Source organism: Capra hircus, chromosome 19 (genome assembly GCF_001704415.2).
Source record: "Capra hircus breed San Clemente chromosome 19, ASM170441v1, whole genome shotgun sequence".
NCBI lineage: Eukaryota > Metazoa > Chordata > Mammalia > Artiodactyla > Bovidae > Capra > Capra hircus.
Window position 1 is genome coordinate 38,743,038 of NC_030826.1, and position 12,010 is coordinate 38,755,047.

Sequence of the window (12,010 nt, forward strand, 5' to 3'; positions counted from 1 at the left end):
GGTTCAGGCTTCTGGGACCTTCACCCACCACTCCCTCTGCTCTCGCAGACGAGCCCACCAGCCCCAGCATTGACCTCCAAGCCAAGCACGTCCCTGCTTCTGCTGTGGTCTCCAGCGCCATGAACTCCGCCCCTGTCCTGGGCACCAGCCCATCCTCCCCAACCTTCACCTTTGCCCTCGGCCGCCATTACTCCCAGGACTGCAGTGAGTGCTTCCCGCAACCCCAGCCCCAGCCACTCCCTTGCTGCCTGGTCCCACTGGTCCCTGTTGGGCCCACTGCCTGATGGCTGGCCTCCCCCGACTGGCTTCTGCTCCTCCTGGGGTCCCCGGGCCCTGCCTGGATGGGAGGGCTCTGGGGAAGCCGGCTCCGCTGCCCTGCTGATCTGGGTGGCTTTGCAGGCAGCATCAAGGCCGGCCGCCGTTCTTCCTACTTGTTGGCCATCACCACCGAGCGCTCCAAGTCCTGCGACGACGGGCTCAACACCTTCCGGGACGAGGGCCGGGCTCTGCGGTGAGGACCGGGTGTGGCAGGGCTCTTGGCCCTGGGGTCTTCTACACGCGGGGGCAGTGGGCTTCCCCCTGCAGGACCTTTGAGCCTTGGGACTTGTGGGAGGTCCAAGCGGTGCCTCTCATACGCCTCATCCTTGATCCTCACCCCCTAGGCGCTTGCCGAACCGCGTGCCCAGCCTGCGGATGCTTCGAAGCTTCTTCACTGATGGGGTGAGTGGCGCGTGTGAGCTGGTGAGGGTGTCGGAGGGCTGGGGTGTCCCACCCCTCAGCTCTGGAGCCTAGCCTCAGCAGCAGGGCCTGGCCTGGGACTCCTGCGATCCCAAATGGGTCACCCGGGTTCCTGTCTCCTTCCTACCTTGGCTCTCCCCACACTCACTTTGTGCCAGCCATGAGACCCACCCTCTCTGGGGGCTCTGTCATCCCCTAAAGACACCATGAGCCCCCCTCCCAAGGCCTTGGCACTGTCCTGCCAAGCCCCCACCTCTCATCTAGAAGGTCCTCCCCATGCGCACCTCCATAGCCTCAGGACTCACTTTTTCACTTTCTCTAGATTTACTTTTTTTCTCTAGATTTTTTTTAGGCCTTCCATCAGATTTCAGTCTAGCCCTGACTTTCATGCCTCCCTCCACCACCGTGCTCTCCTCTGAGCACTTCTCCTGTTAAGCACTTTATGCACTCATCTCCTTTCTTGCCTGCCTCCCCAGCTAGAATGTAAGCTCCAGGAGGACAGGGCTTTCATTTGTCTTATTCACTGTTTGACCTTGCTGAGTATCTAACACAGTCCCCACACTGGGAGGCACTGGGTCGGTATTTGTGTGGTGTCTTCAGGGGACAGCGAACACCCTGGAGAGGGGGGCGGGGACACAGGGTTGAGAGTGATGGAGAGGCCAAAGTTTCCAGCCTCAGGACCTTGGGAGACACAGGATCAATTCTGAAATGGCCTTAAGTGTCTTTTTTAAAAAATATTTGTTTATTTATTCTTAGTGTGTTTATTTATTTATTTATTTTAAATATAAGTTTATTTATTTTAATTGGAGGTAATATTTTATTTATTTATTTTGATTGATTTATTTATTTTGGCAGCTCTGGGGCTTTTGTTGCTGTGTGAGGGCTTTCTCTAGTTGTGCTGGGCGGGGGCTTCTCTTCACTGTGGTGCGCAGGCTTCTCATTGCAGTGGCCTCTGTTGTGATGGAGCTTGGGCTGTTGGGAACTCGGGCTTCAGTAGTTGTGGCGCACAGGTTTAATTGCCCCCCCGGCAGGTGGAATCTTCCCAGACCAGGGATTGAACCCATGTGCCCTGCATTGGCAGGCAGATTCTTTTTTTTTTAATTTACAATGTTGTGTTGGTTTCTGCTGTACAACAAGGCAAATCAGTCATAACTATATATATGTATATATATTCCCTCCCTCCTGAGCCTCTCTCCCGCCTACCACCCCCATCCCACCCCTCTAGGTTGTCAGAGCACCGGGCTGGACTCCCTGTATTATATAGGGCAGGCAGATTATCAACCACTGGACCACTAGGGAAGTCCAGGCTTAAATCTTTTTGATTATAGATGGGCTGGAAAAGGCATCTTGATTTCTGTTTTCTTCTTCTTGGCCACACCCTGTGGCTTAGTAGGATCTTAGTTGAACCTGCACCCTCAGCAATGAAAGCGAGCAGTCCTGACCACTGAACCGCCAGGGAATTCCTGGCATCTTGATTTCATTAACACCTTGATGATTCTGTCACCTGGCTTCCTCCTTATCACTTCCTCTGCTTACTTAACCCTCCCTTAACCTGTCACTGCTATTGCTGGAGTCCTGCTGACACTGTCACTTCCTCTGTTAACTCCTTGTGGGCATGACCACCTGCCCCACTAACTCAGCCTTTGTTGATGTTCCTACTTCCCCTGTTTATGTAACTCCATGCAGACACAATCACTTCCCCTGTTTCCTTAATTCCTTCAAGTCTGTAAAGTTAAATGTGCTGAGGCTGGTGGCCTGCAGGTCACATAGCCTTTCCTCCTTTCTGGCTTCCCCATCACATATGTCTCATGACAGCAACACACATAGATCAGAGAAGGCAAGCAAGGCCTCTGAGACCACACAGCACAGAGGAGTGTAGCACACACCAGGCCCGTGGGGCTACAGGTGGTCCATGGGGTTTCTGAGATGCTGGTACTGTGGGAGCCACCCTAAAGTGCTCTCTGTTGTCTCTCTGCAGTCCTTGGATAGCTGGGGCACTTCCGAAGATGCTGACGCTCCTTCCAAGCGACACTCAACCTCTGACCTCTCAGATGCGACCTTCAGCGACATCAGGAGAGAAGGCTGGTTGTATTATAAGCAGGTCCTCACCAAGAAAGGGAAGGTAAGATGGCTGGAGGAATGAGCTGGAGGTGGATGGAAGCTGGCTCCAGCAGAACTCTCCAGTTTTTCCTACACCCACCCCACTGCCTCTGGAGCTAAGACTGCTGCATGAGGGGTAGAGGTTAGATGCCAGGAAGAACTTCCCAGGGATCCTAAAGAACTCATGAAAAAGAGTTAATCGGAGAGATGGTCTTTGCTGTGGGTGGATCTGATCAAGTTGTGCTTGGAATTCTGACAGTACTATCCCATGGTTGATCCTTGGCTGGCAGATCACACCCAGAATGGCCACTGGGGCTCATGGAAAATGACAGAGCAAAGCCAGGTTGATTCTTTTAGGGGAGCTGAAGCCCCAGAAGAAAGCAGAGTGCAGCCTTTTCAAGACCATCAGAGGTGTTAGTCTTTATCCCGAAAAGTGTTAGTAGCTCAGTTGTGTCTGACTCTTTGAGATCCCATGGACTGTAGCCTGCCAGGCTCCTTTATCTATGGGATTCTCCAGGCAAGAATACTGGAGTGGGTTGCCATTCCCTTCTCCAGGGGATCTTCCCTACCCAGGGATCAAACCCAGGTCTCCTGCATTGCAAGCTGGCTCTTTACCAACTGAGCCGCCATGGAAGTCTTTATACTAAGGGCTGTAGTTCATGGGGTTGCAAAGAATCAGACATAACTTAGCGACGGAACAAGAACAACAAGGGGCAACTAAAAGCCCCTGGGGCCTCTTCCACTGGGCTTCTTGGGGGGAATGAATTAGACAGGGTCAAAGGGAGGTAAGAAGGCCAAGTAAGAGCTGCTATGGAGATTCAGGTGAGAGATGAAGGGGGCCTGGGCCTCGGCAGGGGAACAAGCAGGATCCCATGGGGCAAAGGTGGAGTCCCTGGATCTGTGGAGTATGAACCCTGGCTCCAGGCAGCACCGCGGGCTGCAGAAGCAGGAGGAGGAGCCGCCCCACTGCTGTGCCTCCCAGCAGCACAGGCAGAGCCACGCAGAGCGGTTAGTGTGAACCTGGGCTTGGCTCTTAACTGTGCTGGTGAAGCTCAGGCTGCTCGCTGACCTATGACCCAGTTTCCTCATCTGTAAGTGGAGTGAATGCTAATCCCCAGATCGTGCATCTTTGCTGAAGGTTAAATGAGATGATCTAAGCAAGAGTTTACCTGGGTGCCTGGCCCTTGGGAGCTGCTCTTCTGCTTATTGCTATTGTTTGAATTTTCTATCCTGCCTTCTAGGGTGTCTTGTACTTGGTGGGAACTTAAGCTTCAAAGTCAGACACACTTGGAATTCCTGCCCAGCCACTTATCAGGCACAAGGCAGCTGGTAACCCCCTTAATGTCCGAATCTCACTTTTCTAATCTGTGAGATGGGGACAGTGTTATTCTATTCCAAAGGCTCGTGTGAAAGTGAAGTGAGGGTGTAGTCCAGGCAGGGCTGGCACTCCTCCGTACCCTTGTCTGGCCTGTTCATGATGCTGGACAGCCTGCTCGGCTCCAATTCTCTGCTGAGGTTCTACAGATTCAGGGGTGAAGGAGCCAGGCCAGTCCTGCCCTGCTGGGGTTCATGCTGGGTGGAGAAAGCACAGTGCTTGACTGCTGTGATGGGGGCGCTCAGGGGAGCAGTGTGTAGCAACCTATGACCCTGACCTCAGTGGGATGGGAGGGGGTGTCTGGAAAGCTGTGAAGGGTATTTAGGGATCCATGAAGCCGGAAGGGTGTGATCTGACAGGGGAGACGCCCTCCTGGGCAGTCTGGGGGAAAGGTGGCAGGGGGTGCTGGGCTGCTGGGAGCCAGGATGAGAGATGGAAGGCAGGTGTGGAGGTGGGTGCCCGCTCGCTCACAGGCCCATCCCTTGGGGTAAGCCTTTGCAGGTGAGGGGGTGGGGTGGAGGTGGGAGCCCAGGAGGTAAGTGTTGCATCTGTGACAGGCGGAGACAAGGCCATGCTGTTGTCCAGGTGAGCGAGGGGAGCGGGGTGGAGGAGAGGGGACAATTTAGAGAGATGTGAGGGGGAAGGAAAGCTGGGCGGGCTGCAGGCTGGGAGGTGAGGGAGGGTGGAGGAGGCAGTGTTGGTTCCTGGGGTCCCAGCTTGGGCTGGAGGGTCAGTGAATGGTGGGACCCTTCCCCCAGCTGGAGGGGCAGGTCTGGGGAGAGGCAGCCAAGAGGTTCTTTGGGAGCCTATGGCGTCCGAAGGCCCTGGCACATCCCCCAGTGGAGGTGTCCTGGTAACAGAGACTCTGAGGGTGTGGTATCAGGAGGGAGATCCACCTGGGGAGGGTGCTTGTCCATCAGAGAGGACATGAGTGTCTGCAGCCACAGGCACAGGAACATTGAGGGAGAAAACAAGAAACGGCTGGGCCTCAGGAGGAAGTGGAGGATGGAGACCAAGGAGGAGTAGGCAGGTGTGGACAAATGGTCCAGCCCAAGGCTTGAGGTGATAGCTGCTGACTCCTGCCTGACAGTAGGCTGTCCCCCGCTCTGGGAGGCATCTGGCAGCCCAGCCACAGGATCTCCTGGGCAAGGAAAGGACCTGGCCCCTCCCGGGCACTTCAGTCTGTCCAGGACCCAGATTGCCAAGCAGATGTTGTCTGCTCCAGCCAAGTCCAGCCTTCCCCTGGCCCCCAGCCCTTTCAGAGGCCACTGACTATCAGTCAGAGGATGGGATGGGTGGGTGTGACATGTCCCTGGAGCCAGACCCAGCATTGGAGCTGGGTGTGACCTTGGAGCTGGGTCACAGCTGGTGACCCAGCTGGGTTACCTCTTATTTTTCCGATATGGCATACTGTTGCTAGGGGCAGGGGCCTGACTTGTCCAAGGTCACCTAGGTGATTTAGTCCCAAAGGGGCTCCTTTAATCTCACTCTGACATTAAACTTCTCTTGGAGGGCCCTGCTGTTTCCTGCTTTGAACATCCCTGCCTGGGTCCAGTTGGTATGGGATGATGGGCAGGGTTCATGGCCAGACGTGGCTGTGTTCACCTGCCAGCCTTGAAGTCTCCTCCTCTGGTTTGTTCTGAGGACAGAGGCTCATGCTGGCTGAAGAGTCGTAGGTAGGCCGTGAGCCAGAGGAAAGGTGCCCTCTGTCTAATGGGGGAGATGGAGCTCCAGCCCGCAGGGTGTCGTTCCGAGAATGACTAATTCATTTACTCAGTAAGTATTGACGAGCGCTTCCCCTGTGCCAGCACGGCTCTAGGCTCTGGAGTGTGGAGGCAAGAGGGCAGACGAGTTCCCTGGCTCAGGAGCTTTTCTGAGCTTTCCCGATACGGAGAAAGCTGCCCATAGCCGGTAACCTGAGGCTGCGGTGGGCATTCAGAGAAGATGAACAGGGCGATGTGATTGCCTTTAAGTGGGGAAGAAGGAGGAGCTGCCATTAGGGGAGAAGTGCTTAGAGGTGGTTTCACTAAGGAGGTGATGTTGGTAACACTTGAGCTTAGACCGTAAGGGTGAAAAGGAGGCAACCACATGAAGAAGAAAGACCAGGGGCTCTGGGCAGAAGGAAAATAGCATGTGCAAAGATCTGGAGAAAGGAAAGGCTTGGCTTGTTCACTAGAAATGGCCCCTATGGCTCGGCGTCAAGAGAAAAAAAGAGGGATGGGTTAGGAGGAGCAGGGACCTGATCACGAAAGACCTTAGATTTGATTCCAGCAGTGATGGGAAGCCATGAGAGGGCGCCAAGCAGGGGGAGCCAGGACCTCACCTACATTTGAATTGATGGCTGCAGCTGCTGCTTGCAGAGTGGGCTGCAGGAGGGAGAGTGGAGACTGGGAAGGTTTGTGCAGTGGTCCAGGCAAGGGTGTTGATGCGGTGGCAGGAAAGATGGAGAGGGGTGATATTCTGGAAGCAGAACAGTTGTGATTTCCTGATGGGTTGGAGTCAAGGTTGAGGAACAAGGAGGAGTCAAGAGCAATCCCCAGGTTTCTGGACAGACAACTAGGTGGATTTACTGAGCTGGAAAAGATGGATGGAAGGGGAACGGTAAAAATCAAGTGCCCCATAGTGAGCAAGCGGCATCTGCAGTGCCTGTGGGACATGCAGGTGGAGATGCTGAGCAGACGGTGGGAGGCACCGGACGTGGCTCTGGGGAGATGCTGGGCCACGGGTACGTGTGGGCATCAGCACCAGCAGACAGACACGATTTTTAAAAAACGGGCATGGATGGTGTCATCAGGGAGGTGTGCAGGGGGTGGGGGCCCAGGACAACGTTCTGGAGCGCCCCCTCCTTTAGGGCAAGGACTTTCAGCTCAGCATGGTTGGGTCAGATGACTTTTTGGTGTGGGGTTGGCCTGGCATCGTCATGTTTAGCAGCATCCTCGGCCTGCCTCTGCCCACTACGTGCCATAGCACTTCCCCAGGTGTGACAACTGAAAATGTCTCCAGACAAACATCTCCTGGTTGAGAACTGCTGGTGTAGGGTTGGTTGATGGGGGCCGGGGTGGAGGGGTAGAAAAGGAGTCAGTGAAATTAGGAGGAAAACCAGAAACTGTAAGATCCTGGATGCCAAGAGAGAGTTTGGGGAGGGAAGGAATGACTGCTGGCTGGGTCCTGTACCACCAAGAGGCCAAGCAAAGGGCTGAGAAGGGCCTGGATGCTGCCACAAGCTTTGGCAATACTGGGCCCAGGTGGCCTGGTGGGCAGCTTCCCAGGAAGAGGAGACGGAGTGGAGTCTTGGGTGAGAGGCAGAGAAGCAGGGAGAGCAAGCGTGGCTGACAGCTTCTGACTAGCTTTGCCCGCAAAGGGGAGCAGAACGTGGCCCCCGAATGGCTTCAGGAGGATTTTACCAAAGGTGGGTCCTGCTTGGTAGGGGGCCTGATTGCCCTCTGGAGCCCCCTGCCGGTTCTCCGGGGGCATTGCCAATGCCGCAGGAGCGTGGATGCTAGTGCTTGAAGAGAAGGGTGGGGACCCCCTGAGGGCACTGAGAACAGTGGGTAGGGGTGTCCCGGCCGCTGCGGGGCTGAGAGAGGTGGGGACTGCGGGCAGAAGGAAGGCCGCCCCAGGTGCCCGCGGGAGTGGCGCAGAGAAGGGGGCTCCCGGCGGGCAGTGGGGTGGGGTGCCCACCGCTGTCCACCGCCTGCAGCTCCTAGGGCCCCCTCGGGCTCTGGGGGCGGGGAGGGCAGGCCCAGCCTCTCACCCCGCCCCCCTCCCTCTCTCCCCCTCCCCGTGTCTCCCTGCAGAAAGCGGGCGGCGGCCTGCGCCAGTGGAAGCGGGTGTACGCCGCGCTGCGGGCGCGCTCGCTCTCGCTGAGCAAGGAGCGGCGGGAGCCCGGGCCGGCGGCGGCGGGGGCGGCGGCGGCCGTCGCAGGTGAGGACGAGGCGGCGCCCGTCTGCATCGGCTCCTGCCTGGTGGACATCTCCTACAGCGAGACCAAGAGGAGGCACGTGTTCCGGCTGACCACCGCTGACTTCTGTGAATATCTCTTTCAGGCTGAGGACCGGGATGACATGCTGGGCTGGATCAGAGCGATCCGAGAGAACAGCAGGGCCGAGGGCGAGGTGAGGGCCCGGCCCGGCCCCAGGCGGGCCAGGGAGGGCAGGGCAGGCTCCGGGCCCCTCTCACCGGCCGGGCTCCTCCCTTCGCCGCTAGGAGCCTCAGTCCCCTCTTGCGTAAAATGGGCCACCAGGAGTATACCTGGCGACTCTGCCTGCCCAGGGTTTGATGTGAAGGGACGATGCATGGGCCAGTCGCTCACAGAGAGCCTGGCGTCCTTAGTATTCCACGACAGGCAGTAACAATAATAGCTGTCAGAGTGACAGTAATTATTATTATTATCATCGTTGTTATGACTGCCTTGGGCAGGCTCTGGCACAGAGAGGTCAGGTCCAGGCCAAACCTCAGCCTCTTGGGGGAGCTTCAGGAGGCAGGGGGATCTCCTGTGAAATGTATTACAGAAAGCAGTCCCCCTGGGCCAGAGCTGTAGGGGACGCCCCTGCCAGGGCTGGCCTTTCTGCAGGGGCAAAAACACATTGACCTTGGGAGGAGGCCAAGGGGATTGGCCTTTGGCAGCAGGCAGCAGGGGCTGAGCCAAGGGCTTTGGCAGGGAATCCAGGAGAAGTTTTAAATGGCGCCCCCTTCGTGGTGGCGCTGCATGCCAGGGGGCTCCTGCTGGAGTATCTGCCTCCACTTACTCCAGCTGCCAGGTGGCTGCACAAAGGTACCTCTGCACACCTGCAGTTATGCGGGGGGCTGGCCTCTGCCAAGAGGATGATGGGCTTGGGCCCTGGTCCAAGTGTTGACCTGCTCTGACCACAGGAGGGGGTCCTAGAGTCCACTGAGGCCCACCATCTCACTGATCCAGGCTCTGCTGCCCCAGGACATTGTCTGTCCTCGCTGCAGGGAGAAAAGCACCTGAAATATGGGGCCCTTCTCTGCGGGGACTGGCTGGGCTGTCCCCAGCAGGGTATGAGCTGGGGGCCCCTAGTCACCTGCATTATTGCAACAGCTGCCCCTCCTGGGGCAGCTGGGCTGTGCCTTGCCAGAGCTATGATGAATGCCACATGCATAATTCTGCACCCCAACCCTGAGGTTGCCATATTATCTCTCCAAGGAGGAGACTGAGGCTCAGAGAGGTTAAGTGGATTACCCAAGGTCACACGGCTGGTGAGGGGGTGCTCGGGAGTCCGGCCCTGGTCTTTCTTGCTCTGGGGTCTGTCCCCTTCAGCTGGCAGATGGAGGAGAGGGGGAGGCAAAGCTGAGGCAGGGGCCAGGGAGAAGTCCTGGTGGGTTGGCCATGGGCACTGATGGGGTCTGCTTTCTCTTTCCTTCCTCCAGGACCCCGGCTGTGCCAACCAAGCTCTGATCAGCAAGAAGCTTAATGATTATCGCAAAGTGAGGTAAGGCCCAGTCCTTGTCCTGGCCACGGGGTGGGGGACACCCCAGGCAGAGGTCATTCTCCTGGCCCACCTCCAGACCTGAGGGCAGCCCCTGAATTGCCCTCTCTTTGGGGCAGGGAGGGCAGAGGGGCACTGAGGCCTCCAGTCCCCAGAAGGGCATCGGGGGAATGGGTTTGGGGATGGAGGAGAGGTCTGAAGAGATGGGAGGCCAGGGCAGGTGGCATGCTGGGCCACCCCAGTGAAGACCTCTCCCCTCTTCCTACACAGCCATAGCTCTGGGCCCAAAGCTGATTCTTCCCCCAAAGGCTCTCGTGGCCTGGGGGGACTCAAGTCTGAGTTCCTCAAACAGAGTACGGCACGTGGCTTCAGAACTCAGGACCAGCCTGCAGGGAGCAAGGGTAGGAAGGTGGCTGCTAAGGGGGTGGTGTGCATGTGGGTGTGTGCCGTGGTTATCCTCATGTAATCTGCCCATGTGCGTATGCCTGTGAGGGTCTGGGGGCTCTGAGGGTCTCAGGGTTGGAAGGGCCTGGAGCCTGATTTCCCTCCAGGACATCCCAGCTGGGTAGTTCTTCAGTCTCTGCTTGTGTCCTTTCAGGAGCAGGAGGCAGCCTTTTCCAACTTCACACACTTTTGACCATTAGAAAGTTCTTTCTTTGGTTGTACCAGAATCTATGGCGCCCACCTTGTTGCCAGTCCCTGAGCCCATACAGAAGTTCCCTTATTACTCTGAGGCCTTCCTTCCCCAGGGTGAATACCCTCATGACTTTGGCCTTCTCTGTTTGGATAGTATAATTTCCCATCGGCCCTCAGCATCCTGGTTGCCTTTCTGAAGGAGTCCCCAGTGTGTGAATGTGATGTACAAGTGTCTGTGACCAAGTGTGGTTGCTGCCCCTCTCTGGGCCCCTAGCTCACCCTGGCTCTCTCTGCCTCCTCCAACCCCAGATGACAGTGTCTCCACCTCCAAAACCCCCTGGGGCATCAACATCATCAAGAAGAACAAGAAGGCAGCTCCCAGGGCATTTGGGGTCCGACTGGAGGAGTGCCAGCCAGCCACGGAGAACCAGGTGGGTTCCTGCCATACTCCAGGGCCAGAGGGGAGTGGGGTGACTGAGGCACAGAGGGTCAGAGCTGCCAGCGACCTTGGAACCAGCTCTCCACCTCATCTTATGGACACAGCTGGGGAAGCCGCCCAGGGAGGGAGCACAGAGCTGAGTCAGAGTCCCTGATTCCCAGCTGGTGCTCCTCCCCAGATCATGGCAAGGCTTTGCTGTGATTTCTAGCTCCCAGACTGGAGGCAGCGAGAGCCTTTAGTAACTACCTTCCATGGGGTTCTGGCCTTTCTCTGCCCCACTGGTGGAGAATACTGTTCTTTTTGAAACTGTATTTCATTGAAGTATAGTTGTTGTACAATATTATGAAAGTTATAGGTGAACAATGTAGTGATTCACAATTTTTTAAGGTCATGCTCCATTATCATTACTATGGAATATTGGCTATGCTCCCTGTGTCGTACAATCTATCCTTGTAGCTTGCTTTCTACCCACTAGTTTGTACCTCGAATCCCCTACCCCTGTCTTGCCCCTGCCCACCTCACTCTCCCTACTGATAACCACTGCTTTGTTCTCTACATCTCTGAGTCTGCTTTTTTGCCGTTGTTCTATTCACTATTTTATGCTTTAGATTCCACATATACGTGATATACAGTATTTGCCTTTCTCTGTCTGACTTATTTCAGAGCATAATGCTTTCCAAGTCCATCCATGTTGCTGCAAATGGCAAAATTTTGTTCTTTGTTATGACTGTGTAGTATTACGTTGTATACATGTAATACATCTTCGATACCCATTCATCTGTTGATGGACATTTAGGTTGCTTCCATATCTTGGAAGCTTTAAATAATGCTGCTATGAACACTGGGTGCATGTATCTTTTCAAATTAGTGTGCTTTGTGATTTCCGGATATACATCCAGGAGCAGACTCGCTGGGTCATCAATCAGTTCAGTTCAGTTCAGTCGCTCAGTCATCTTTGACTCTCTGCGACCCCATGGACTGCAGCACGCCAAGGCTCCCTGTCCATCACCAACTCCCAGAGTTTACTCAAACTCATGTCCATTGAGTCAGTGATACCATCCAACCATCTCATCCTCTGTTATCCCCTTCTCCTCCCACCTTCAATCTTTCCCAGCATCAGGGTCTTTTCCAATGAGTCAGTTCTTTGCATTAGGTGGCCAAAGTATTGGAGTTTCAGCTTCAGCAGCAGTCCTTCCAATGACTATTCAGGACTGATTTCCTTTAGGATGGACTGGTTGGATTCCCTTGCAGTCCAAGGGAATCTCAAGAGTC

The 12,010-nt window shown here is 55.6% G+C and overlaps 1 protein-coding gene across 1 annotated transcript in view; it reads left to right on the forward strand.

Annotated features, from left to right (window-relative positions):
* Positions 1-12,010, forward strand: part of ARHGAP23 (Rho GTPase activating protein 23) — a 70,751-nt gene that overhangs the window by 33,772 nt on the left and 24,969 nt on the right. Inside the window, 8 exon segments of the mRNA XM_018064971.1 lie at positions 49-204; positions 400-511; positions 663-720; positions 2,717-2,860; positions 8,011-8,328; positions 9,605-9,666; positions 9,934-10,064; positions 10,609-10,730. Coding sequence (XP_017920460.1) covers positions 49-204; positions 400-511; positions 663-720; positions 2,717-2,860; positions 8,011-8,328; positions 9,605-9,666; positions 9,934-10,064; positions 10,609-10,730 — 1,103 coding nt within the window.